The sequence below is a fragment of the Odocoileus virginianus genome, chromosome 30 (assembly GCF_023699985.2).
Source record: "Odocoileus virginianus isolate 20LAN1187 ecotype Illinois chromosome 30, Ovbor_1.2, whole genome shotgun sequence".
NCBI lineage: Eukaryota > Metazoa > Chordata > Mammalia > Artiodactyla > Cervidae > Odocoileus > Odocoileus virginianus.
This window is the reverse complement of record NC_069703.1, coordinates 17,562,390-17,589,977: the sequence shown is the minus strand read 5'-3', so window position 1 is coordinate 17,589,977 and position 27,588 is coordinate 17,562,390. Positions and strand designations below refer to the sequence as shown.

Genomic DNA, 27,588 nt, shown 5'->3' with positions numbered 1-27,588 from the left:
CGCTAAGCAGTATCTGTCTCTTTGTGACCCCATGGACCATAGCCAGCCGGACTCCTCCATCCATGGGATTTCCCAGGAAAGAACACTGGAGTCAGTTGTTATTTTCTTCCCCAAGTGATCTCACCCAGTTAAGGATCAAACCCACGCCTCCTGCGTTGGAACACTGATTCTTCACTCCTGGGCCACCAGGGAAGCCCAATAAATCCAGTACTGTAAGTTTAATACTCTAGATATTTAAAAAATATCATAATGACTTTTAAACTTATAACTCATTTTTTTGAGTGAGGAAATTAATGACTTACAAATTTTCACTGTTAATCTTAACTTTGTAACACTATTGTTTACCACTCCTTGGTACGCTCTCTTATCATATTCTTCTCCTACTCTTCTAAATTTTATATCATGGTGGGTGCTTTTTTTTTTTTCTTTGATGTTGTTACAGTCTCATTGTGACATAACATCAGTCTCAGACTTTAGCCTACAGCCCTTCAAAAAATGGTGATTCTACAGGTGGGAAGGGGAATAAAGTAGGGAAAGTAAAAAGCCAAAATAAATATGACTATGAGTGGTACAAAATACCACTCTAAGTAACTTAGAGAAGTTAATATGGGAACTATGTTAGGATTTATTAAGGGCCTACAGATGATAAACACTTTGATTCATAAAGGTTAATTGGGTGCTTGGAGTAAAATTATCTAGTTATATCTGATTTCTCCTCAAACTTTTTCTGTGTATCAGGGTAATATTATTCATTCTAAGTAAATAAGAGTTATAAATGTATATTTTTATTAATTAACATTCAATGCTTTCAATTATTTTGGTTCATAAATTTACCCTATAAATTACCTACTTACAAGTTATAAACATTAATATATGGCTAAATAAAATATTACACATTAATATTCCAAAGTTAGCAGTTTAGAATCAAGTGAAATAGGATGATATTTTCTTCCTCAGTATAAAAATCATTTGATCAAGAATGTAAAATCCTCAAAAGCACTATTCTTTCTTTTTCTTTTTTATCTTCCCACAATGAGAATGTATGCAAGAATAAAATTACAGTTTATGTGTCTTTTCTTCTATTATTAAGCCTCTACTATTTGATTCATAATAATAAGTAGAAAAAATTTGGAAAACCAAAAACTATTGAAAAAAGGTAACAAAATGACAACTATAGTAATCTACTATATACTGAAGTGTAAGTCACTCAGTCGTGTCTCTTTGTGACCCCATGGACTATACAGTTCATGGTATTCTCCAGGCCAGAATACTGGAGTGGGGAGCCTTTCCCTTCTCCAGGGGATCTTCCCAACCCAGAGATTGAACCCAGGTCTCTCTCATTGCAGGTGGATTTTTATCAGCTGAGCCACAAGGGAAACCCACTATATATTAAATTTACCAATAATATGTATTATATATATTAATCCTTTCCCATCTCTCATCCCTTCTAGGACTATTCTAATTAAGATTTCAGTTTACCATGGTTGATTCATGTCAATGTATGGCAAAAATCACTACAATACTGTAAAGTAATCAGCCTCCAATTAAAATAAATAAATATATTTTTAAAATGCAAAAAAAAGGTTCAGCTTATCCACAGAGTATAAAATATTTTCATTTCAAACAAATGCACTTAAAATTTATTATTATTTTCCTTCATAGTTTAAAAATGGATTGTCATTTACTTGTATTCTCCTAAGAGACATATCAAATGGAGAAGTTTAATTGCTAAAATTAAATACTAGACTCAGAAATATATTAAACTACATACTCTGAAGGATTCTCCCACTGGAAAACAACTAAAAACCAACTAAAATATAATTTTATTGCATAACTGCATTCCACAAAAGTTAAAGGAGGCAAAGATAAAATTATGGAACTAACATATGAGCTATAAGCAGCAAGCACATGCAAAAAATGAGTAGCCATGATGACATATGCCAAATCAGAACTGCAATCTGGAGACTAAATGGTAGACCACCCATAAGCTATGGAAATAGTATCTTAGGAATGTTTACAGAAATAAAAAGTATATACAAGTGCAAGCAGCAAGGAACTATCAAGAATTATCAGGAATGGTCTTAAACAAATGCAGCCTTTAGAAGTAAAAGACAATACATAAATTCCCATATTAAAACACAAAGCCTAGATTTTAAAATGAGAATGCAACAAATATAGAGAACAAGAATAAAGAATTTCTGAGAATACAGCAGAGAGTCAAGAATAAAAAAAAAGAAAAGAAAAACAGAAAAAAGAGGTTAAGAAGTATGGAAGATAGAATGAGACAGCATAGCCTATATCTAATTGCAGCCCTGGAAGGAAGGATATTTTTTTTTTTAAATGAAGGAAAGGCAATATTTATTACAGCAATGAATGAAAAATTTCAAGAAACAAACAAACAAAAAAATCCTGCTACCTAAACATGAGAATCATAACATATTCCATGGGATAAATGAAAACAATGTTATACCAATTATAGTAAAACCACTGGACAAAAAAGGCAAAGATGAAATCATGAAAACAGTCAGAACAATGAAATTAATACATTTGTAGGCAAATCTAAACAAGTATTGTATTTATAAGCTCAACTCTCTTTATAAAATAACAATGCCTGTTCTGCTATGTAACAGAAATTGAACTAAGTACCAGATTAAAAAAAAAAAAAATAAGCAATAGGAAATTTTTTATTTAGGGTTTGCAAACTTTTGTGTTACTCAAGTAACTAAGCTTAGATTATATTACATGTACATGCTAAATTCTTAAGAGTAAACACTAAAAAAAAAGAAAAAGGAAAAATACCCAGTAAAAAAAAAATCAATGTATTTTAAAGTGTGGAAAGATAAAAGCATAAAAAGATTAGACACATGTATAGCAAAAAAGATAACAGAAGCAAGGCAAATATATCAATAATCACAATAAGTGTAAAACACTTAAATGTAAATTAACAAAATCACCAACTAAATTAAAGATTGCATATTTTATTTATAAGAGATAACTAAACATACCTGATAAATATTAAAAATAGATTTAAAAAAGTACCAAGCAAATACTAATCAAAGAAAAATAAAGTAGCTGTATCATTGCAAATGGACCACAGACAAAGCATTTTGATAAACAGAGGAATCTGAGGTAAAGAAGAAAGTGTGTAAAATAAAAATGAATGAGAGCTGCAAACTTTAAAATGAATTTCTTTATATTTCACTTTCATCAGTGGTGGTGGTGTATGGACAGGCGGCCATTGCCCACAGCACACGGGGCCTCGCTGTTCTCAGCTCGGAGTTTGCAGACAGGTGGTCATATGGGGTACAACCCCACAAACTGTCGACAGTGTTGCCGGAACCTTTCCTTGGGGCTGGGGGTGTTTCCCTTTTTCTAAAAATGCAATGCACTAAAACTATTTTAAGAATGTAGTGAATTCTGCTTATTCATAAGATAGCATCTTCCTGCATTTCGGGTGTGATATCAGAGCCCTGGCTTCTCCAGTGCTCTCCCTTGCTCTCTCTGCACGCTCTCTCTGTTTTTTAAACCAGTTTTACTTTATGAATATGTTCATGACATTTGTAATAAATGTCTTGGGTAATAATTGGAAAAAAATATATATTTCACTTTCAAAACAAAGTCTAGAACAAACATCTTTTTGTAATCTTTGACCCAAGAACGCCAATTCTTGAGTTCTATTCTGAAGAAATAGAGACATGAACACAGCATTTATGTATAAGGACTGACCTCATGGAATTATTTAAAACAAAAAAATAATGGAAATAACCAAACTGAGTACAAACAAGGAGATAAAATCTTAACAAAAAATACAAATATGAAGTACTATAAGGGTATCAAATATGCTGGTCTGAAGAATATATCAATATACTGTCATGAGAAAGGCTTATGATGTTAGATGAAAAATAAATGTACAAAGGTATATAAAATGTGCAAAAATATAAATTAGCATTTTACTTGAAGAAATGTATTTAAAGTCATTCCAATACTAACTTAAATATATACTGTATATATGTGTATAAAAACATTGGAAGAAAATTAAAGGGACAGTACTGATTACTAAGGTTGGTTTAAAATTTATAAAAATTTTAAGAATAAAAAATAGAAAAAAAAATTACTACAAGTGATGCTTTAGTTCATCTAGTTAATATAACAATTCTAAACTTTTAAGCATCTAATAAAAAGATTAAATCTGTTTAATGTAAAAATTGATTAACTTGCAGGAAAAGACTGAAAAATCCATCAGTTTACTCAAGTATTGATATTTACCAAAATATAATACAGATACAGATTTCAGATTTGAATATACAAAAATCAAATTGTATTAAATATATATGAAATTCTCAACTCCAAAATTAGAAAAAAGATTCTTCTCAAGTACATACTGTTACAAAAATGGACCATATTCTAGTTTATAAAGAACTTGTGCCCACACACATGCATGCTCAGTCATGTCTGGCTCGTTGCAACTTCATGGATTGTAGCCTGCCAGGCTTCTCTGTCCATGGGATTCTCCAGGCAAGAATGTTGTAGTTGGTTGCCGTTTCCTCCTCCAGGGGATCTTCCCGACACAGGGATTGAAACCATGCCTCCTGGGTCTCCTGCATTGGCAAGCAGATTCTTTGCACTGAATCACCTGTGAAGCCCCAGAGAACTTGTATATTAGGATAAAAATTAAGCTGCTAAAGCTGGCAGATTTCAAAAAGGGTGGACTGACACAAATAGACAATAATCCTCCCACAAGTACTTCTCCCAAAGTGAATGACCAAAGTCCATGCACAGCTGAGCATGATGGATCAGGATTCCTCTTCTTTTTGGTGCATCCATTTAGAATACTGTCTTGGTCTGTCTGCACAGTCAGATGGATTACAGGCACTTCCTTGATCCACATAAACTGAAGATAAAGGAATATAAAGCAGTTCAAGCCTGATGCTCCTTTAAGGACCAGACCATAGTAGCGGCATTGTATCAGGGTCATAAAAAAGCAACCACAGCATCTCAGTGGTATCCAGCAAGATTTATCTGGCTCATATATTGTGGGTCAGTTGGAGATGAACTGATATTGGCTAAGCCCAGTTACAGCAGCACTGATCTTCATGCCTTTCACTGAATCAGAGGTTAGCTGAGACACTTTTTTTCTCATTCCATGGCACAGGTACAAGAGAGTGAACCAAAGTGTGGATGAACATCCAGTCCTGTCGTGTCAGATGATCAACTTACGATTCTCCAAAATATACACAGGTATATAATCAAGCTCTGTATTAATGATCAAAATAGTATCCTTCCTTGAAAATGAGGGGAAAATGTAAGTATCTCTAAAAAATAATTCATAGGCACATACCACATAAGTGCCTATTCCATTGGCAAAATTTAGTGTTATTGTCACATATAGGTAGGAAGGAAGCTGAGAAATATAGTCTAACTACAACACTAGCAATATCATGAAAAACATGGAATAAATAAAATATGTTTTGGTGGAGAACTAGTGATCTCTGCCATAACAACTCCCACCATACTTTAAGAACTGACAATACAGGTTACAGGCTCTGATGATGACTTATTTAAACTAGAAATCTATAATAACCAAAAAAGATAACCCCAAATCATGCATATGCAAATTTACAAATATTCTCTAAATCAACCATGAATTGAAGAAATCATAATGGAAATCTTAAAATACTTAAGATTGAGCAAAAATTAAAATGCTACATAGAAACATGTGTAAGAAGCAGTTAAAGTAGTATTTAGAAGGAACTTTATAATACTAAATAGAATAGTGGTAAGGCCAAAAATTAATAAACTATGTATCCTAATTAAGAAGTGGAAAAAGAAACAAAGAATAAACCCAAAAAGTACAGACAGAAGGAAATCATAACAATGAAAGCATAAAGTAATGAAAAACTATGTATATATTTAAGAGGATCAAAAAACTTAAAAGTTATTTTAAAATACCAATAAAATTCCTAAATCTCAAGGAAGAACAATGAGAGATGAGGGAGAGTGGTCTCAGCAGGGAAACTTTAAGAAAGGAGGAATATAAATAGATATCAAAAACAAGAAGAGAATATAACTGTGGATTCATTAGAGATTTAAAAAATAAACAATGTAACAAATATCTTTATGCTGATGAATTTGAAACTTAGACAAAATGGTTATATTCATGTAAATATATTACTTAATGATTTACTAAAATTGATTCAAGAAGCAATAACTGCTAGAATTCTATTATGCTAAAAAATATGAATCCATAGAATCCAAAATATGAATAGCAGCTCCTATTAGTTTCACCTAAGACTTCTATGCACACATTTAAGGTAGATATAAAAATTCAAGAGATAAAGAGGGAAATATCTGCAATCTATTTTATAATACCAAAATTATAAAAAGACTGACTAAAAAGGAAAATTAAAGGTCAGTTTTATTCAAAATATAGAAACATCCTAAGTATAAAACAATGAACTAGATCCAGTGATATATATAAATCATATAACACATGATGAATGAGCTAGTTTCATCCCAAGAATGAAAGAGAATGTTACATTAGAAAGTCTAGCATGTCATTTACCACATTAAAACATTAATGGAGAAGATCATCTCAGAAGCAGAAAATTCAGCATTCATTCATGATAAAACTTTTAAACATGATAAAAAATAATTCACCATTCATTTATGATAAAACAAAATTAATGTTAACTCATGATAAAACACAAATGAACTTGGAAAATGTGGAAGTAGAGGGAATTTTTTAACCTAAGAAGGAATATCTACCAAAGATTTATAAAAAATATCATTTTTTATGTTGAAACATGAGAAATATTTCTTCATTTTAGGAAAAAACAAACAGGATAAGAATGCCTATTCCAATCTCTTCAATTTAACCATTCTCTAGAAGTCCTAAACAATGTACAAAAATAAGAAATACACATCAAATTTTCCAAGATCAGAAAAGGAAAATCATAACTATCACTGTTTATAGGTGATATCATTATTTACAAGGAATTTTTTTTAAAGAAACCTATTACAGTAGAGAGTTTAGCAAGGTCTCTATGTTTACAATTGACTTACAGTAATCAATTTCATTTCTATGTAAAAACAACTAACAGAACATATATTCCTACATAGGTATACATAGGTATTCCTATGTATATTCCTACATAGGTATACATAGGTATTCCTTGATTCAAACACAAATATTTATGGAGTACTTACTATTGGCCAGTCACATTTTTGGTACTGAGAATACAAAAGTGAATAAAGCAGGCAAATATTTCTGCTCTCATGGAGCTTACATTCTAGTAGGGAAAGAGTACAGTAAGTTAATAAGTACAACACAGAATGTAAGAGGCAGATATGTAAGAGGAAAAAAAAAAGCAGGAAAGAGATCCAGGAAGGAAAAGGGAATTTTAATTAAATCTAAATTAAACTTTAGATGGGATGTCTATGGAAAGTCTCTCTAAAAGGAGACATTTAATTAAAGATCTAAAGGAGTTGAGGGCATGAGCCATTCAAATTTCTGAGAGAAGACAACTTAGACAGATAAAATCTCAAGTGCAAAAGCCTGGAGGCAGGGAATGACTACAGTATTCTTCAAACAGGGAGGCGAGTGTGTCTACAATTGAGTAAAAGACGGTCCAGCAAGTGAAGATGAGGTCACGGAGGTTAAAAAGGAGCCAGAAAATGTAGGACCTCAGAGGCTATAATGACTTTCCTATAGCTCTGAAAAAGATAGAAAACCACTAAAAGTTTTCAACTGAGATATGTAATGGATAGATTTATGTTTTAGGAGGATCACTCTGGCTACTACAGTCAACAAAGACTGAAGGAAAGGAAAGAAAAAAAGCAGAAAGACCAGTTGGGGAGCTATTGTAGTAATCCAGGTTAGACATGATGAAGAAGAAAAACAGAGTGGTAAGAAAAGATGGAAGAGTGTATATGTTTCAAAATACAACCAAAATAATTTTTCATATCTGATGTAAAATGTCTGAGAGAGAAATGACTCAAGGATAACTCCAGAGGTTTCTGGTTGAGGAACTGGAAGGACAGAGTTTCCTTAAGATGGAGAAAGTTGCAGGAGATAGAGCCTTAATGTAGACTCAGAATGGAAGGGTTGAGGGTTGGAGGGTTGAGCATGCAGTTGGATATATAAAACCAGAGGACAGAAAAGAGATCTCTGGTGAAGATATAACTTAATGAGTCACTAACATATAGGTAATTTAAAGTCATGAGACTGGGTGAGACAACCTAGGGAGTAAGGACATCAAAAGAGAAGAGGCCCCAGAACTGAACCCAGAAAAACCTCAATATACAGAGGTCAGGGAGATGAGGAGCAAACAGCAAACAAAATGACAAATTATTTAAGTTACTGGCAATAACAAGGCCTAGAGAATGACCAAAAAGTGAGTGACTGAGAATAGATGGAGAACAAGATCATTTAAAGCAGCAGCTGCTGAAGAACTGAAAGAGTGTTTGAAGGATCATCCATGTGAATATCTAAATAAGAATTATAGCAGGAATCATTTTTACAGACGTGACAATGTCACAGTGACTACTTTTTTCATTTTACAAAAGAAGTAAAGAAAAAAAAATTAAGAAGTGCCTGAAATAGCTATTATTGAGTACAATAAACTGATGATATGAGATTCCAGGTAAAGTGTATTCATTAATGAGGGTAGGAGAAGGGACTGAAAGCAGCAATGAGATGCAAAGGGGACAATTATGTCACCTGCAGGTCCAATGCTGTAGCTTAGTGGGGAATCAGAGAAATCACCCTTGAGACTGCTACAGATCACGGTAGACATGAGCTATGTCAAGAAAGCTGACTATGGATGTCACTTCTCAACCTCACATTTGGTGAAGTAAGATAGTAGCCTGAGTATATAAAGCACAGAAACTGGAAAATACTACAAATCAAGGTTTATTTCCTCCCCTTCAAAGAGCTGATCATTAAACATTTACCAGAAGTCTGCTGGCTGTAGGAGAAACTATAAGCATGGAAAAGATTAATTTCTATTAGCACAGAAGGTGAAGGGACATAGTACAAGCTGAAAATAGAGTGGATTTTGCTGATCAAAGATCTTGAATTCCAGGGAGTACACAGTGAAAGATTAGGGAATCAGAAAAGGAGACTAAGAGATTGAGTAAGGAAACATGACATAAGGAGCCTTAGGTAGGGTTAGAGTTTTGGAATATGTGATGAACCAGGAGTTATAGGCTCCTTAAGAAGACTAAAAAGAACAGGATAAAGTATATGGGTGTTGAAGAAAGAGGTTTGGGAGAGAAGAGGCCCAGAAGCACTCAAAATCTCCCCTTTGCCTCCTGCTGACAGAGGTAGTATGTCCTGTAAATGGGCGGTCTTACTCGGAGTGCTTGGGAACTTTGTTGTCTCCTGTCAATGGTGTCTTGAAGAGCTGTGATCTTATTCCAAGTTTGAGAGTTCCCTCTCCACTCCTGAGGATGGAGGCGTGGAGTTGGACAGAGGGTTGATCTTGCTCTGAGCTCATAGATGCCCTCTTGATCTCTGTTGGAGGCCTCAAAGCCAACAAAGGGACAAGTTATTTACTTTAACTACTTATAAATATTATTTATATTAAAAAATTACAAGGTATTTAACAAAAACATGTATAAGATCTGTATGGAAAAAGTATAAAAATGTTTTAAAAGATGTAAAAACCAAATATATGGGGAGATAAACCACATTCATTTATGCATTGAGACACTCAATATCATAAAGATGCCGCTTATCTCTATATAAATCTATAAAACCACAGCTATGCTAATAAAGGTCTTAAGAAAAAAGTTTTTAGGAACTTGGCAAACCTATTTTAAATTTTACAGAAAAGCAAAACACTTCTGAAGAACAGGGTTGAGGAAACCATCCTAAGGTATATTCAAACTTATTAAAAACTGTAATAATTTAAAAGCACAGTGAACTGTATGCTATCACTCATATATAGAATCTAAAAAAGTTAAAACTTTATTAAAAAAGGAAGTAAAATAGTGGTTACCAGGGGATGGAGGGTGAACTGAAAGTATGATGTTAAGAATACAAACTTTAATGAGTAGTAAATAAGACATAGAGATCTAATTAATACACAGTACGATGAATATAGAAAATACTAGTGTACTGTAACAAGGTAATATGATAAATATTTCTGTACTGGAAATCAAATCACAATATATAATTGTATCAAAGTAACACAAGTGACACTTTGCCTACCTTAAACTTACACAATGTTACATATCAAATTTACTACAAAAAAGAAAAAAAGGTACTGACACAGAAGTAAACAAATTCACCAATGGAACATTAAAGATGTCCAAAAGCAAATCCAGGGTATATACAGAAACCACCTAAATGACTGAGCCAGTATTTGAAGACCACTGGGAAAAAGAAGAGCCATATAAAAAAGTGTACTGAAATACGCAGTTATCTGAGTGAAACTGTAACAAGGAAGAGTCAACTTTGACTCTTCCATGCTAAATCTGTTTCTTTGATTTTAACCCTTGTTTTTTGCTATGTTTGTTATTATAATCATACATAATTGCCTGCCTCAGAGAGTCCTTCCCCCTGCCTAGTTCATCTAAAGTGCCTTTGTTCAGAACCCTGTTCATCTGTAGATGGCAGGAAGAAAGAAACTAAAACATCACCCTGCCTGAGGCTTGTTATTCTGGGAGATATTTGCAGATTAGATGTCCTTTTTGTTTCCTCACCTCCCCGCTCCATCTCTAATCCATAGACGAACCTGGCATCCAGACCCCAACAAGTGGTTATTTTGAGACATTAGTCTGCCACCTTCTAGGTCAGCCAGCTCTCCGAGTAAAGTCATTATTTCTTGCCTCAACACCTCATCTCTCAGATTCTTATGGGACGAGTAGAGCAAGTTTGGACTCAGCAACAAACTCAAGTGAAACAGGATTCCTATTTGTCTCTACATAAAAAAATTGATGGTAATTTCAACATTATTAATACGATTTGAAAGCAAAATTTGATGACAAGACGTCCACTCAAGACAAGATGGAGCAGACTTATCTCTCCCCCTGCTTTTCACTGCTAACAACAACTATAAACCATGAAAATAATGCAAGATACAATGAAAGCATAACTCTTAAAGGGGAAAACAGAAACATAAACTAGTTCAAGATACCAGGATTGAAGGAAGAGCATAGTGGCAGGACATTTTACCATTCCCTACTGAACAGAAGGGGACTTAGGTCTGATCCCTAATGTGAAACAAAAAGTAATGCATTCTCTGGCCATAATCAAATCAAACTAGAAATCAGTAACAAAAAGACAACAGGAAAACCTCTTAAACACATGGAAATTGAACAACATTTCTAAATCATCCACAGGTCAAAGAGGAAGTCTCAAAATAAAAATACATAGAATTGAGTGAAAATGAAAGTATAACATATCAACATATGTGGCACACAGCTAAAGTAGTGTTGAGAGGGCCATTTATAGCTCTATATGCTTGCATTATAAAAGAGGAAATGTCTCAAATTAATTATCTGTTTCTAACTCAAAAAAGTAGAGTTAAAAAAATCTAAGAAACTCAAAGCTAGAGGAAGAATAAAGGAAATAATAAAGATAAAAGAGTTGCAGGAAGGGGGACCCCTTCCAGGGTCCAAAAGGGGGCTCTTGTCTAACACTTGGAAATGAATTGTCCAAGGAGACACTCATGCTGACAAAGCAAGAGACTTCATTGGGAAAGGGTGTCTGGGCAGAGAACAGGAGGGTAAGGCAACCCAGGAGAACTGCTTTGCCACATGGCTTACATTCTCAGGTTTTATGGTGATGGGATTAATTTCTGGGTTATCTTTAGCCAATCATTCTGACACAGAGTCCTTCCTGGTCGTGCATGCATCAGTTCAGCCAAGATGGAAGCCATCAAGAAGAAACCTTAGAGGTGGTAGGACACAGGGTGTCTCCTTTTGACCTCTTCTTAACTCTTTCAATGGGTGGTGGCTTAGTTCCTTACTGGGACCTCCTGTCATAAAATAACCCTGATGCCTGGCCAGGGTGGGAGGTTTCAGTCAGTGTGTTTCCTCTAATAAAAGCAGAAATCAATGAAATGAAAGTAGAACAATTCAGAAAATCATGAAACAAAGAGGAAATTCTTTTTAAAAAGTCAGTAAAATTGATAAAACTGTATCTAGCAAGTTTGACAAAAATAAAAAGGGAAAAGATACAAATAAAAAATATTAAAAATAATGGAATGGAGGATCTTACCACAGATCATGCAGTTATTAAAAATACCACAGGGGAATGTTATAAATAACTTCATGCTCATAAATTTAACAAGTCCAAAAAACACAAACTACCAAAACTATCAATTAAGGTGAAATAATCTGAATAGCCCCATAACCATTAAAAAGACTGAACTGGTAAGCCAAAAAAGAAATCCTCAGGTCCAGATGGTCTTTGGAGAATTCTACCAAATATTTAAAAAAAGAATTAACACCTACTCAGTAAAAAAAAAAAAAAAAATAACTACTGATCCATGCAAAAGCTTGGATGAATTTCAAGATAAAGATGCCAAATGTAAAAGTCAATCACAAAAGTTAAATACAGTATGATTTCATTTAAGTAACAATCTCGAAATGACAATATTATACACCTGGAGAAAAAAAAATAGTAGTTGTCTACAATTAGAGATTAAGGAGAGTGGAATAGAGAGCAAAAAGTGGATATGACTATAAAAGAGCAACACTAACGCTTTTTGTGGTGATGAAACTTTTCTACACCTTGACTGAGACCACTGAGGACTGTGACACTGTATTTTAGGATTTTTGTACTTTAGTTTTATAAGACGTTACCATTGAAGGAAAGTAGATAAAGAGTATACAAGATCTCTCTGTATTATTTCTTCCAAATGCATGTGAATCTGCAACTCCCAAAATAAAAAGGCTGGTTTCAAAAAAATCAAAGACAGTAGAACACAAATAAATTCAATAGATTAAAAAGTACTGTATCAATGTTAATTTTTTTCATCTAAATACCATATTGGGTGTATGTAAGAGAATATCTATATTTCTAGGAATTACACACAAACACTTAGAAAAGGGATAATAATAAACAAACATCTTAAAAGAAAATATTCAAGTAAAGCATTCTGATCTTGGGATAGGAAAGTATCTCTTCAGCAAGTGGCAATAACTGTTACCATAAAAGAAAGTATTGATAAATTTAAATACACTAAAATGAACTTTTTGCTGGGTTACTTTTTTAAAAATAAAAAACATGAAAAATGAAAAACTTCTATTTATTAAAAGACACTACAAAGGAACAGAAAATATAAGTCACCATCTGGGACAAGATATCTACATTCATGCAACTGATCAAGGACTCAATATTAAAATATACCACAAATATTCTTCAAATATCCAGAACCTAATAGAAAATGGGGAAAAAAAAGTATGAACTGACATTTTATAGAGGCAAGCATATGAACTGCCTATGAGCAAAAGAGAACATGTTAAATTTAATTATTAGTAAGAAAAATGAAAATTAAGACTCTGTGAGGTAACTTATTTTACTCATTAAATTGGCAAAAATGAAATCTGTAATACCCAGTGTCAAAAATGACATACAGTAATAGGAACTCTATGTGTGGGTTTATAGACATGTTAAACTAACTTGAAAAATAATATGACATTGTCTAGTAAAATCCTCATCTCTCCAGAAATTTCACTTGAAATTTAATATCCTAAAGAAAACCTTGCATATGTGCACTTGGGGGTGGGTGCAGGAATATTCATGGCATCCTGTTCCCTGGACCAAGACTCTGAGAACAATCTGAGCATACATTCATAATACGAAAGTAAATAGTATGAAATGAGTTACATCCCCATACAAGAATATGGAAGAATCTTAGAAGCAAACCACCAAAAGAAAAAAGCAAGTTGTATAAGATCATAGTGTATAATTTCAATTTATGCTTTTTATATATTTTTAATCAACATAATATATAATTTGTACATTTATATATTACAGTCAAATATATTTATATTAAGTTAAGGAAATATTACTTGAACACAGTTGTATTTTAAACTATAGATGTTGATACTGACTGAAGTTTGAAAATGTTGTAAAATCCTAAGCATTTTCCCATTGCAAACTGATTTCATATTTTCTAAATCCTTCATGCTTATGCATGCTTCAAAATAAATGGTAGAGTTGAAAACCTGAGAATAATTAGTATTTCTTAATTACTTCTATTCTGATTAACATTTACTTTTTTTTATGTAAAGCAGAATAAATTTAGTGTAATGTATTTCTAGTTATTTGATTTTCTACTCAGAACAGAATTATAAACAAGTTGGCTTAATCCTTATGTATTTAACATGGCACAACATTATGAATAAATATTTTGATTAATATATTTCCTCAGGGATTTTTAATGATATTTTCAACTCTTAAATATATTCAACACTATTATCAAATTACAGGCATTAAAATTTTCATTTGCATATGGTTTTAGACTTTTTAATATATTCCATAATTCTAAACTCTAAAAATAATGCAAATCTAATTTCCTTTTTTGCAACTTTATGTCTGATAAATGCTAATTTAACATCCTAAACTAGTATTTATAATTATTGGCAAAATGCCAAGGAGATCATTGGTTGATGTCAGAATCACAGTACTTCTGGCAAGAAACAACAATTACTGCTTAACAATATTCAAAAATACTGTACAAAATGCAGCTAAATTTGCTCTAATAAAGCAAAGTATTAGCATGAAGGGATATTTAATTGTTTTTGAAGTGCACCATTAGCAAGCCAGGGTGGCATCACACAACATGATGACATAAACTGGCATATCAGAGTTAAAAGGAATTTTCACTCCTCTTTATATTTCCATATCATTATATTTAAACTACAATCTATTTTATATAAATACCAAAGATATCATGACAAAGATATTAAATAAGATTCCATGTTTTCATTAAATAAATCAAAATATAAAATAGCCCTTAAAGAAGTTGATGGACAGGAAGGCCTGGCATGCTGCGATTCACGGTGTCGCAAAGAATCAGACATGACTGACAGGCTGAACTGAACTGAACTGAAAGAAGTTGAGAGTTATGTGCAAATATTCTGTAAAGAACAATATTAAATAGGAACCTGGAATGTTAGATCCATGAATCAAGGTAAATTGGAAGTAGTCAAATGGGAGACAGCAAGAGTGAATACAGGAATTTTAGGAATCAGTGAAATAAATTGGACAGGAGTGGGAGAATTTAATTCAGTTGACCATTATATTTACTACTGTGGGCAAGAATCCCTAAGAAGAAATGGAGTAGCCCTCATAGTCAACATAAGAGTCTGAAATGCAGTACTTGGGTGCAATCTCAAAAACAACAGAATGATCTTGGTTCATTTCCAAGGCAAACCATTCAATATCACGGTAATCCAAGTCTATGCCCCAACCACGAATGCCAAAGAAGCTGAAGTTAAGCACTTCTATGAAGACCTACAAGATCTTCTAGTTAGTTAGTTCAGTCGCTCAGTTGTGTCAGACTCTTTGCGATCCCATGAATCGCAGCACGCCAGTCCTCCCTGTCCATCACCAAATCACGGAGTTTAATCAAACTCATGCCCAACGAGTCGGTGATTCCATCCAGCCATCTCATCCTCTGTCGCCCCCTTCTCCCCAATCCCTCCCAGCATCAGGGTCTTTTCCAATGAGTCAACTCTTTGCATGAGGTGGCCAAAGTACTGGAGTTTCAGCTTCAGCATCAGCCCCTCCAATGAACACCCAGGACTGATCTCCTTCAGGATGGACTGGTTGGATCTCCTTGCAGTCCAAGGGACTCTCAAGAGTCTTCTCCAACACCACAGTTAAAAAGCGTAAATTTTTTGGCACTCAGATTTCTTCACAGTCCAACTCTCACATCCATACATGACCATTGGAAAAACAATAGCCTTGACCAGACAGACCTTTGTTGGCAAAGTAATGTCTCTGCTTTTTAATATGCTATTTAGGTTAGTCATAACTTTCCTTCTGAGGAGTAAGCGTCTTTTAATTTCATGGCTGCAGTCACCATCTGCAGTGATTTTGGAGCCCAAAAAAATAAAGTCTGACACTGTTTCTACTGTCTCCCCATCTATTTCCCATGAGGTGATGGGACCAGATGCCATGACCTTAGTTTTCTGAATGTCAAGCTTTAAGTCAACTTTTTCACTCTCCTCTTTCACTTTCATCAAGAGGCTTTTTAGCTCCTCTTCACTTTCCACCATAAGAACTAACATCAAAAAAAGATATGCTTTTCATTATAGGGGACTGGAATGCAAAAGTAGGAAGTCAAGAGATACCTGGAGTAACAGGCAAGGTTGACCTTGGAGTACAGAATGGAGCATGGAAAGACAAACAGAGTTTTGCCAAGTGGACGCCCTGGTCACAGCAAATACCCTCTTCCAACAACACAAGAGATGACTCTACACATGGACACCACCGGATGGTCAACACTGAAATCAGACTGATTATTTTCTTTGCAGCCAAAGAGGGAGAAGCTCTATATAATCGGGCAAAAACAAGACCGGGAGCTGATGGTGCCTGAGATCATGAACTCCTTATTGCCAAATTCAGACTTAAATTGAAGAAAGTAGGGGAAACAACTAGGCCATTCAGGTATGACCTAAATCAAATCTCTTACAATTATACAGTGTAAGTGACAAACAGATTCAAGGGACTAGATCTGATAGACAGAGTTCCTCAAGAACTATGGACAGAGATTCATAACACTATACAGGAGGAGGTGATCAAAACCATCACCAAGAAGAAGAAACAAAAAGGCAAAATGGTTGTCTGAGGAGGCCTTACAAACAGCTGAGAAAAGAAGAGAAGCAAAAGGTAAAGGAGAAAAGGAAAGATATACCCATCTGAATGCAGAATTCCAAAGAAAGCAAGGATAGATAAGCCTTCCTAAGTGAAAAATTAAAAAAGAAAGGGGGGGAGGATAATAGAATGGAACAGACTAGAGAGCTCTTCAAGAAAATTAGAGATATAAAGGGAACATTCCATACAAGTTGCTAGTGCTAAGTCATTTCAGTTGTGCCCAGTGGACTATAGCCTGCCAGGCTCCTCTGTCTATGGGATTCTCCCACAGAATCCTGGACTGGCAAGAATACTGGATTGGGTTGCCATTCCTTCTCCAGAAGATCCTCCTGAGCCAGGTCTCCAGCACTGCAAGCATATTCTTTACTCTCTGAGCTACTAGGGAAGCCCTGTTTCATGCAAAGATGGACACAAAAAAGAACAGAAATGGTATGGACCTAACAGAAGCAGAGGATATTAAGAGGCAGCAAGAATACACAGAAGAACTATACAGAAAATGATCTTAATGGCCCAGATATCCATGATGGTGTGATCACACACCAAGGGCCAGACATCCTGGACTGCAGGGTTAAGTGGGCCTTTGGAAGCATCACTATGAACAAAGCTAGTGGAGGTGATGGAATTCTAGCTGACCTATTTCAAATCCTAAAAGATGATGCTGTGAAAGTGCTTCACTCAATATGCTAGCAAAATTGGAAAACTCAGCAGTGGCCACAGGAAGGAAGAAGTCAGTTTTCATTTCAATCCCTAAGAAAGACAATGCCAAAGAATGCTCAAACTACTGCACAATTGCCCTCATCTCACATGCGAGCAAAGTATTGCTCAAAATCCTCCAAGCTAGGCTTCAATAGTACATGAACCAAGAATTTTCATATGTAAAAGCTTGATGCTTGATTTAGAAAAGGCAGAGGAACCAGAAATCAAATTGATAGTGAAGGACAGCGGGGGACAGTGAAGAACTGATGTGCTACAGTCCATGGGGTCACAGAGAATAGGACATGACTTACAGACTGAACAATAACAAAAATGTTGATACCTTTAACTTTCTAAAGGTACGGTGGTTTCTAAACCACCACCACCATAAACCTCTTGAGAGGATGGGCTTCCCTCATGGCTCAGTTGGTAAATCATCTGCCTGCAATGCAGGAGACCTGGGTTCAATTCCTGGGTCAGGAAGATCCCCTGTTGAAGGGAATGGCAACCCACTCCAGTATTCTTGCTTGGAGAATCCCATGGACAGAGGAGCCTGGCAGGCTACAATCAATGAGATCACAAGAGTCAGACATGACTTAGTGAATAAACAACCACCATCTTTAACTTTTCACATGTCTGATCACCACTCAAAGCCTCTAAAGTAGTCATTTCTTTTTCCAGTAGTCATGTATGGATGTGAGAGTTGGACTATAAGGAAAGCTGAGCACTAAAGAATTGATGCTTTTGAACCGTGGTGTTGGAGAAGACTCTTGAGAGTCCGTTGGACTACAAGGAGATCCAACCAGTTCATCCTAAAGGAAATCAGTCCTGAATATTCATTGGAAGAACTGATGCTGAAGCTGAACCTCCAATACTTTGGTCACCTGATACAAAGAACCGACTCATTGGAAAAGACCCTGATGCTGGGAAAGATTGAAGGCGGGAGAAGAAGACGACAGAGGATGAGATGGTTGGATGGTATCACTGACATGATGCACATGAGTTTGAGTGGGTTCCAGGACTTGGTGATGGACAGGGAAGCCTGGTGTGCTGCAGTCCATGGAGTGGCAAAGAGTCGGACACGATTGAGTGACTGAACTGAACTGAAAGTAGTAATTTCTTTCTCTTATCTGCGACTTATGTGACTGCAAAAGACATTCAATTAATTGCATAATGATTCTCACTTCTTTTAGAGTAAAATATATTTCACAGATAGAGGGAAATTGTGTTATAATGTATAGTTATCTTCACAAAAACTAACCTGTTAACTATTTTAGTAAACCGTTGTTTGGTTTACAGAGGGAAGAAAAATGGCTTTTCTCCAGTATTCAGGGAAATTGTTTCCATATTGTACACAAAATAGTTTAAACCATAAGAATTAACTTTTAGAGTATAATCTTATGTTATAGAAAAATATAGAGAAATTAACATGGCATATCAGGATAAGTGAGGTGAAAGTGAAAGTCGTTCAGCTGTGTTCGATTCTTTGTGGCCCCATAGACTATACAGTCCATGGAATTCTCTAAGGCAGAATACTGGTGTGGTTAGCCTTTTCTTTCTCCAGGGGATCTTTCTAACCCAAGGATCGAACCCAGGTATCCCACATTGAAAGTCACAGTCATGTCTGACTCTTTGTGACCCCATGGACTGTAGCCCACCAGGCTCCTCCATCCATGGAATTTTCTAGACAAGAGTACTGGAGTGGGTTGCCATTTCCTTCTCCAGGGGATCTTCCCGACCCAGGGATTGAACAAAGGTCTCCTGCATTGCAGACAGACGCTTTACCTCCACCAGGGAATACCTGGTGGGATTCCCACATTGAAGGCACATTCTTTACCAGCTAAGCCATAAGAGATGCCCAAGAATACTGGAGTGGGTAGCCTATCCCTTCTCCAGGTGATCTTCCAGACCCAGGAATTGAACTGGGGTCTCCTGCATTGCAGATGGATTCTTTACCAACTGAGCTATCTAGATACTAAACTGGCTTGAAAAGTAAAGTTATACAACTGTCTAAGAAAGTCCATGGGGTCGCAAAGAGTCAGACATGACTGAGGTGCTTCACTTTCACTTTTCACTTTCATGCACTGGAGAAGGAAATGGCAACCCACTCCAGTGTTCTGGCCTGGAGAATCCCAGGGACGGGGGAGCCTGCTGGGCCGCCGTCTATGGGGTCGCACAGAGTCGGACATGACTGAAGCGACTTTGCAAAAGCAGCAGCAGCAAGGAAGATTAACCCAGTTTATAATAGCAAGTTTATGGAAATAATACTCAGTGTCACACAGAATGGACACAGTCTAGGAGGAAGCTAAGGTTTTCCATGGAGATCAGCTTTAAAAGGACGGGAGTGATCATTGCAAAAGGAGCAGTGCAATAGGTAGTTTAAAGGTGATTTTGAAAGTCCCCCATAATCTCCTCCTTAATCCCTCAATTCAAGTAAATTTGCTCTTCCAATGAAGAAACTTCAAGATAAGCTTGTTAGGCACTTTTCAATCAGATTTTTAACCCCTAAGTCTCCCCTTTACACCTAACCCCAGTATAAAAATTCAGAACTTGCCAACTAATGTGAAAAAGGCATCAGTGGGAGCTTGGGAGACACTGAAAAGAGAGGATCAAAGATGATAAATGACATATTTTTGAACTGACTCTTTTAATAGATTGCAGACACTATTAAAAGAAATTTTTTAAATAAAGAAATTAGCTTATTTATGAAATAAGATGATTTGTGAGTTAAGTCATGTTAATTTTGAGGCAATGGTAGCATCTCAAGATGGAAATTATAAATAGCTAAATTATTGGTGTGCAGCTAAGTATGGCAATATGTAGCTTTGAAAGTCATCAGCAAAGATGTTATATTTGAAAATACATTATGGAATTACATTTTAGAACCCAGAAAAAAACCTGGGGCCCATCTTAGTACATCCATGTTAAGTAGTAAACGTCAATGTAGTAAACTACAACAATCCAAGATAACAGGACCACTAAATCCTCAGACCACTGAGTATTAAAGATACGGGTCATCCATCTCCCTCCCCAAGAGACCTTCCTGACCCAGTGATCAAGCCCACATCTCCTGCTTGGCAGGCGAATTCTTTACCACTGAGTCTCCTGGGAAGCCCCCAGCTCACCACATAAAGAACTCCAGTGGGTACTGGTGAACCCAAGCATAAACCCTGAATGAGAACTAAAAAAAAAAAGGAAGAAGTATATCAAGTACCTGTTATGACTAGAAATAGACTGTTTGGCTATGAATATTTTCTTAATATATATTAATTAATGAGTTTTTTCTAATCCCTCCCTTAGTATTATGCATTGCAAGTTCCTTCCTCCATGCCCTGCATCCTTTCCATGTCTCTAGCTCCTACTAGACAGCCTCTTACTTCATACTCTTCCTACCTGTTGGAGCCAGTTCCTCGATTCTGGTAATAATGTTCTTTTCCCACTGTGTCCCCAACATAGGAAAATGCCCTGTCATTGCCAATCTTTGAGCTGTCTGCTTCTTCCCTAGATGACATCTTAGATCTTCTGTAACCTATATAACCAACTCCATGTATTATAGTTATTTTATTCAAACTGATCTAAAGTAGTTTTTTTTTTCTGACTTACCAAAATGATGCCCTGATTTTTCCTGAATGAAAAGGCAAAACATGGGAAAAATTCATTAAGTAACTGCTTTTAAAATTGCAAAAGCAAATAAAACATTCCTCCTAGCCTATTTTTCTTCACTTTTATACAGAGGATACATGATAAAGCTTTTACATGTAGACTAAAGGCCAAGAATCGATCCCTAATGAAAGGAGGGAAACTGCCTTGAGATACACACATTTATCTGTTGGGACTGAAGAGAAAAGCAAAGCTTGGGCTAACTTTAGAGCACCCCTGCCCCCAACACACACACCAGACCTGGCATCTTACCATAGAAATGACAGTAGGATTGGGGGGGGGAGGGTGGTGACAGGGAATGGGACAGGAAAGGCAGCCTCACTAAAATATACCAATGTGCTTTAACCCCAAAGTTCCAAAATTTCTCTATTTATTGGGCCACTGTTGGAGCAATGGCCCGGCCAGCCTTCCTGCCTGCTCTGCTTCAGCATCCCTGACTGTCACCCACTTACAGACAGCCCATAGTCAGCTCTCACACATCCTTAAACACAGAAGAAACTCATTCAAGCTTGGAATTTCGATTATGACACAGAGCTCAATATCTTTAACTACTAACCTGAAACAATCATTTCTAAGTATGAATTACTATGTGAAAAAGAATGCCTAAGCCACATTAGAAAAGGAGAATGTTTCTTGATGAAAACCACCACTATCACACCCCAAATCCTTAGCTCTAATTTTTAAAAAAATTATTGTGAGTGCTATATTTGCTCCCTGACTTAATAACCTCTGTGGAGATGTATAAAGATTATCCAAAGAAGAAGAAGCATGACTTACTGACAGCAACAGAGTCACCTACCGCCCCATTTGGAAGAGACTCAAACTACACACAGGAGAAGATGTGGGAAAGCTCTCTGGTGACAAAAGTGGAGGGTCAGTCTTGATGGGACCTTGAAGGCATAGGGAAGCTGGAGGTGGGCTAAATAAAAGAGGGGATTCTCCCCCATATACCAAAAATTTAAAAATTAATACTGATAATGAAGAACAATGAAGCACTAGTCGAAACGTCACAAAAAGGTGATTCTCAAAGCCTTAGTATAACCTATCAATAAAAGTATTTAGTTCATGTTTTATTCAAATATTACCTATGACACTAGATTCCAAGGAATACCTTTGAGGAAAAAAAATTAGAGATATTAGCTAAGTGGTTATTTGAATTCATAAAAAAAATCTGTTGTTCTTATAGCATTACTACTAGGAGAAAGTTATTATATTTGTAAATGTTTTCATTCTTAAATGTCAGATACTTTAGAACTCACAGGTAACAACCACTTTATAAAAACATTCAATAATTCAGCTAAAACTTTATGCAATTTTCATGAAAAGAAACTAAACCCTTCATGGGTTTTATGTAATTTTCTTTCTTCCTCATTTTTGATCTCTTTGTCTACCAGACATTTTTAATACCATTTTTCTGTAATCACTGCAGAAGATTTGAACTATCAGCCTGATTGCACAGCAAAGGCACTAAGATGTAATGAGGTTCTTAAATGGGGCATTAATTCTTTCCATTCTGCTTTTTTAAAAGACTGATCAAAGTTTGAAGTTTTAGTATGAGAAAATAAATAAGGGATGACTTGATACATTTCTCTGGACAAAGAAAAATGAGCAAAAGTGGCCGTGATTAAGTTTGAAAACGTTGCAGAGTGAGCCACTGAGCCGTCTCCACCACTAATACATGCGTGTCCTTCAATTACCACTAATATTTGAGAACCTCCATTTTCCATCTAGAGTCCAAGTAGTTTGGAATTCATAATCTCTAAATTCATTTCGCAATAAAATAATGATACAATATGAGTCCATGAACCTGAATATCTGAGAGTTAAGTACGGATCAATGGAAACAAAAATACCATACCTTTGTATTAACTTTCGTCTTTGCTTTACATTTGCTTTGTTCTCTGGCTTCACGAAGACCTTTTTGAGTAGGACCTTCTGGTGCATTTTCCTTTTCATAAGTAGGAACAACTGTAAGATAATACAATTTACTTTTAATGTTTATACTGTTGGTCTGTAAGAAATAGTATAACCAAAAAAGAAAGCCAAATTCATTACATATGTATTTTTTGAAATATAAAAGAATAATATTAAACCATAACAAAATGTTGTAAGTGAAGTTTCAAATTCACTTCCCAAAAATGCAGGGTGGTAATGCTGCAAGGTTAGTGAATTGGCTTGGCGAGCCAGCTGAAGAGCATGTAAACCAATCTCCAATTCAATTATACCTAATTCCTGCTTTCATGAGATTTCATGTGTTTATAAACAAAACTGAAGGGGGTAAAAGCACAGAATTGTAAGCAATAACAAAAATTTCCAAGTGGAACTGGATAATAGAGATTTTTTAAATGAAAATTGTATTAATAATATATCTTCTATGCTTCACAATGTTGAGAAAAACAGAAAACACAGGGTAACATTCCAAAACAGCTGTGATATTCATGTCTAAACTCTCCTGGACATAAGGAGCAGTCCTAAGGAATCATTTGAGGGGAAAAGAAAAGTGATAGGAAAACTCGGTTTCTTTTTCACATCTTTTCATATACATATACATGTTTAGGTAAACATAATTCCCTCCTGTATTTCTAAACAACCAGCTGATTTCAAATAATTTATACGGTTATAATCATTAACTCTTAAATGACTACATGTTCTAATTTATAACATCAATCTATGACAGAGAAAAGACATGAACACAAAAATATCTTGAAGGATTCTTTGCCAAGGTTCTGAAATAATTCTGACGCTATAAAGGTGAGGAAGCACACGCTAGCTAGCATTTAGTTTCTTTCCTGATCCAATTTTTCCTACTCAGTGCCAGTTTCAAAGAAGAAAACCATCAAAATAACCACCACAATAACATAAAAGCCAAATGTTGCATAAGTTAGTACTACATAAAAGTACTTTAAAAACTTCAAACACTAGGGTATTTGGACTGTCTGTCTTCCCTCAATGGTGCTACAAGTTAGGGCCCCACAGAATCTGTGAGTCAAAATGTGGAGGAAAGGCAACAATTACAGCTTGTTTAGATTAGAGAAAAACTTTCACTTCAAATTCTCTCTTATAGCATTTTCCTCTTCCACGACCAAGAGTGAAAGTCTGGTGTTGATGACGATTTAAAATAATAATAGCTAGCATTTATGCTCCATTGATGTTTTACTATTTAACAGCTACTTGTCTAAACAGCATATGTGTTATTTCATGACACTCTGGCAATAACGCTGTGTAGTTCACTATATTGTGTTCCCTTTTACATATAGGAGAATGTGTACAGCAATATCTACAAGGAAGAAAGGAGAAAGCAATAGAGAGAGAGATCCAGGATTCCAGTGGATAATTCTAGGAATATGAGCAGACCTCGTGTAGAATGCAAAACATGACTAAACACCAATTTGCAAGAAATAAAATAAAAAGCAAGACACAAACAGCAAAATGATAAGGATAAATGAAAGTAAAACAACAAAAAGTGCTTCATTTACAAGTATAAGCAGTTGTTCCACAAGCAAAATGAAATTAGAAAAATTTACACTTCAATAATATTTTAGGAAAAAAAATCAACATTTGCAACCAAAACATGAGAATATACAATGCATAATATATGTGTAATGGAAAGAAAAATAATACTTCTTAATAATTTCTCAATGTACCAATAATAACATGATTTCCACTATCAGATAACTATCACTTTTATTTATACAAAGATTTATTGAACAAATGAGAGGCTCTCAAAGAGCTGACTCATTTGAAAAGACCCTGATGCTGGGAAAGATTCAGGGCAGGAGGAGAAGGGGACGGCAGAGGATGAGATGGTTGAATGGCATCCCCGACTCAATGGACATAGGTTTGGGTAGACTCGGCAGTTGTGATGGACAGGGAGGCCTGGCGTGCTGCAGTTCATGGGGTCGCAAAGAGTCGGACACGACTGAGCGACTGAACTGAACTTTTCAAAATGCCACAAAATGCTTCTTACTGTTTAGTAATACCCTAGCAAAGGCCATTTCCCCATAAGAGCGTCCTTATATTTATCATTTGATATTTGTTAATGAAAAGGCCTACAGTACTGACTGCTGCCATGCCAGTTTTTACTTAATTGGCACAAACATCATCTTAAGGAAGGTACGATTCCTTAGGAGAAATAAAGTAAAAATCAAATAAACACATTTTTAACTTACAGAAATTATATTGTACTCCCAGTGCTAAATTTCACCCATTCAACCACTTCTTCATGTATGTGCACATTTAACCCAGTGTTAACTAACTGAACATTCAGGCCCCTGGTTAAATGTCAGATATGCAAGAATATATTCATTTAACAAATATGTAAGTACCTATATTATATCAGTCCCTAACTCCAATGTAGATTAAACACAGCTGAAAAGAAAATTATTTAACTGAAAAAATATCATGATGAAAGTATCCATAATTTATCCCAGGAAGAAAAACAGAAAATATCCAAGAGACTAGGAAGCTCAAATGAGATCAAAGTATATAAATATTAGAATTAAGAAAAAGGTAATAGAGATAAAGGGAAAGAGCTATATTTTAAATGATAACAATATCTATCTAAACTAGACTATTTACTACATATAGTCATAAGAAACTGACATCCTGTAGTACAATTCTGAGCAACAAAAAATACCCGACCCAAAAAGCAATTATTTAAGCTAAAACCTTTTCTCTACTAAATATGACATCTGTTTGTGATGCTCTGAAGTCAGTTTCACAGTTTTTCACTTCATAAATGATTTCCAATTTCTAAATATTTTTCTTGAATTTATAGATTCCTATAACAAATTATAAGAAATCATAAAATGTATGTATCTTTGCAGCCTCATGTGAAATCAAAGAAATATTAGCTAATACAAACATAATAAAAAAACAGCATATGAAAACCTTTTTGAGATTATGTAATTTGCACAAAAAGTTATATCTCATAATATTTCATACTAAAAGGCTTTCTGTGTAGTTTATTGTAAATATTAGATACACAATACTTCCCATTACAACAAAGAAAACTGTAACATAACTATCACTCCAAATATCTAGCTGATAATAATCATTATATCATAGTTTCTCTTAGGAGCATTTCTACTATTATACGTACCATACAAGAGCAAACAGAATTATAAATGCTTTTCAGGTGAGAAACTTAACTACTAAAGTATTAATAACATTCTCTCTAGGTGTAAGCAATTATGGATAATTTTTCAAATTTGTTATCATTTAAAATTCTTCCATAATAAACACAACATGTTGTCAAAAAAATATGGCAAATTTAAAATTCTTTGATAACTACTCCAAGTGAGTCCAAGTTTTCGCTTATTCCTTAAATTCAGATTAAATAACAAAGTAAATGGTAATAAAGTCATTGCATCGTAAATTAATATAAAGAATTTCTACTGCCATACAAATTTATGCTCAAAATAAATGAAAAATAGATGAATTACAGATAGATAAAATATTTTAATACTTAAACTAAAATGAGAAAATGAAGAGGGAAAGAGTTAAATATATGAAAATAATTGTGAAAGATAGCAAGATTTATGAAGAACCAGCAGGTACTCAATAAACCAACTTTTCAAAAAAGTTGACTAAGTAGGGTTCCAGTTGATCAGCCAATCTGAGTGATAACACTCTGAGATCACATAGACAAATGCTGAAATCACTCAAGAAGCTTAGGAAAAGGAAATGCAAATCCTTTATAAAAATAGACTCTGCATGTTTATAAGGAGCACAAAATTACTCAGTGTATAATTTAAGGAATTACTTTTATTCAGGTAATTGAGACCTACTCAAATAATACATGTTTTCTTCATTTAAGTTTGAATTTATTTTGATCAAAAGTCACTTCAAAATACAGATAAAAATGTAATTATAAAATTTGGGACCTAATGAAACTTAAAAGCTTTTGCACAACAAAGGAAACTATAAGCAAGGTGAAAAGACAGCCCTCAGATTGGGAGAAAATAATAGCAAACGAAGCAACAGACAAAGGATTAATCTCAAAAATATACAAGCAACTCCTCCAGCTCAACTCCAGAAAAATAAATGACCCAATCAAAAAATGGGCCAAAGAACTAAACAGACATTTCTCCAAGGAAGACATACAGATGGCTAACAAACACATGAAAAGATGCTCAACATCACTCATTATCAGAGAAATGCAAATCAAAACCACAATGAGGTACCATTATACGCCAGTCAGGATGGCTGCTATCCAAAAGTCTACAAGCAATAAATGCTGGAGAGGGTGTGGAGAAAAGGGAACCCTCTTACACTGTTGGTGGGAATGCAAATTAGTACAGCCACTATGGAAAACAGTGTGGAGATTTCTTAAAAAGCTGGAAATAGAACTGCCATATGACCCAGCAATCCCACTTCTGGGCATACACACCAAGAAAA

At 35.0% G+C, this 27,588-nt stretch overlaps 1 protein-coding gene and 1 long non-coding RNA gene across 3 annotated transcripts in view; one reads left to right on the top strand and one right to left on the bottom strand.

The window, feature by feature from the left end:
• The window catches only part of SPAG16 (sperm associated antigen 16), a 968,306-nt gene that overhangs the window by 876,113 nt on the left and 64,605 nt on the right, over positions 1–27,588 (bottom strand). For both annotated transcript variants that reach the window (XM_070458611.1, XM_070458612.1), the window contains exon 9: positions 23,048–23,157. In XM_070458611.1, coding sequence (XP_070314712.1) covers positions 23,048–23,157 — 110 coding nt within the window. The remainder of the gene's footprint in view (positions 1–23,047; positions 23,158–27,588) is intronic.
• Positions 76–27,588, top strand: LOC139032179 (uncharacterized). Its single transcript, XR_011484694.1, has 3 exons — positions 76–212; positions 5,153–5,238; positions 24,447–27,588. It is a non-coding gene; the product is annotated as an uncharacterized lncRNA (long non-coding RNA).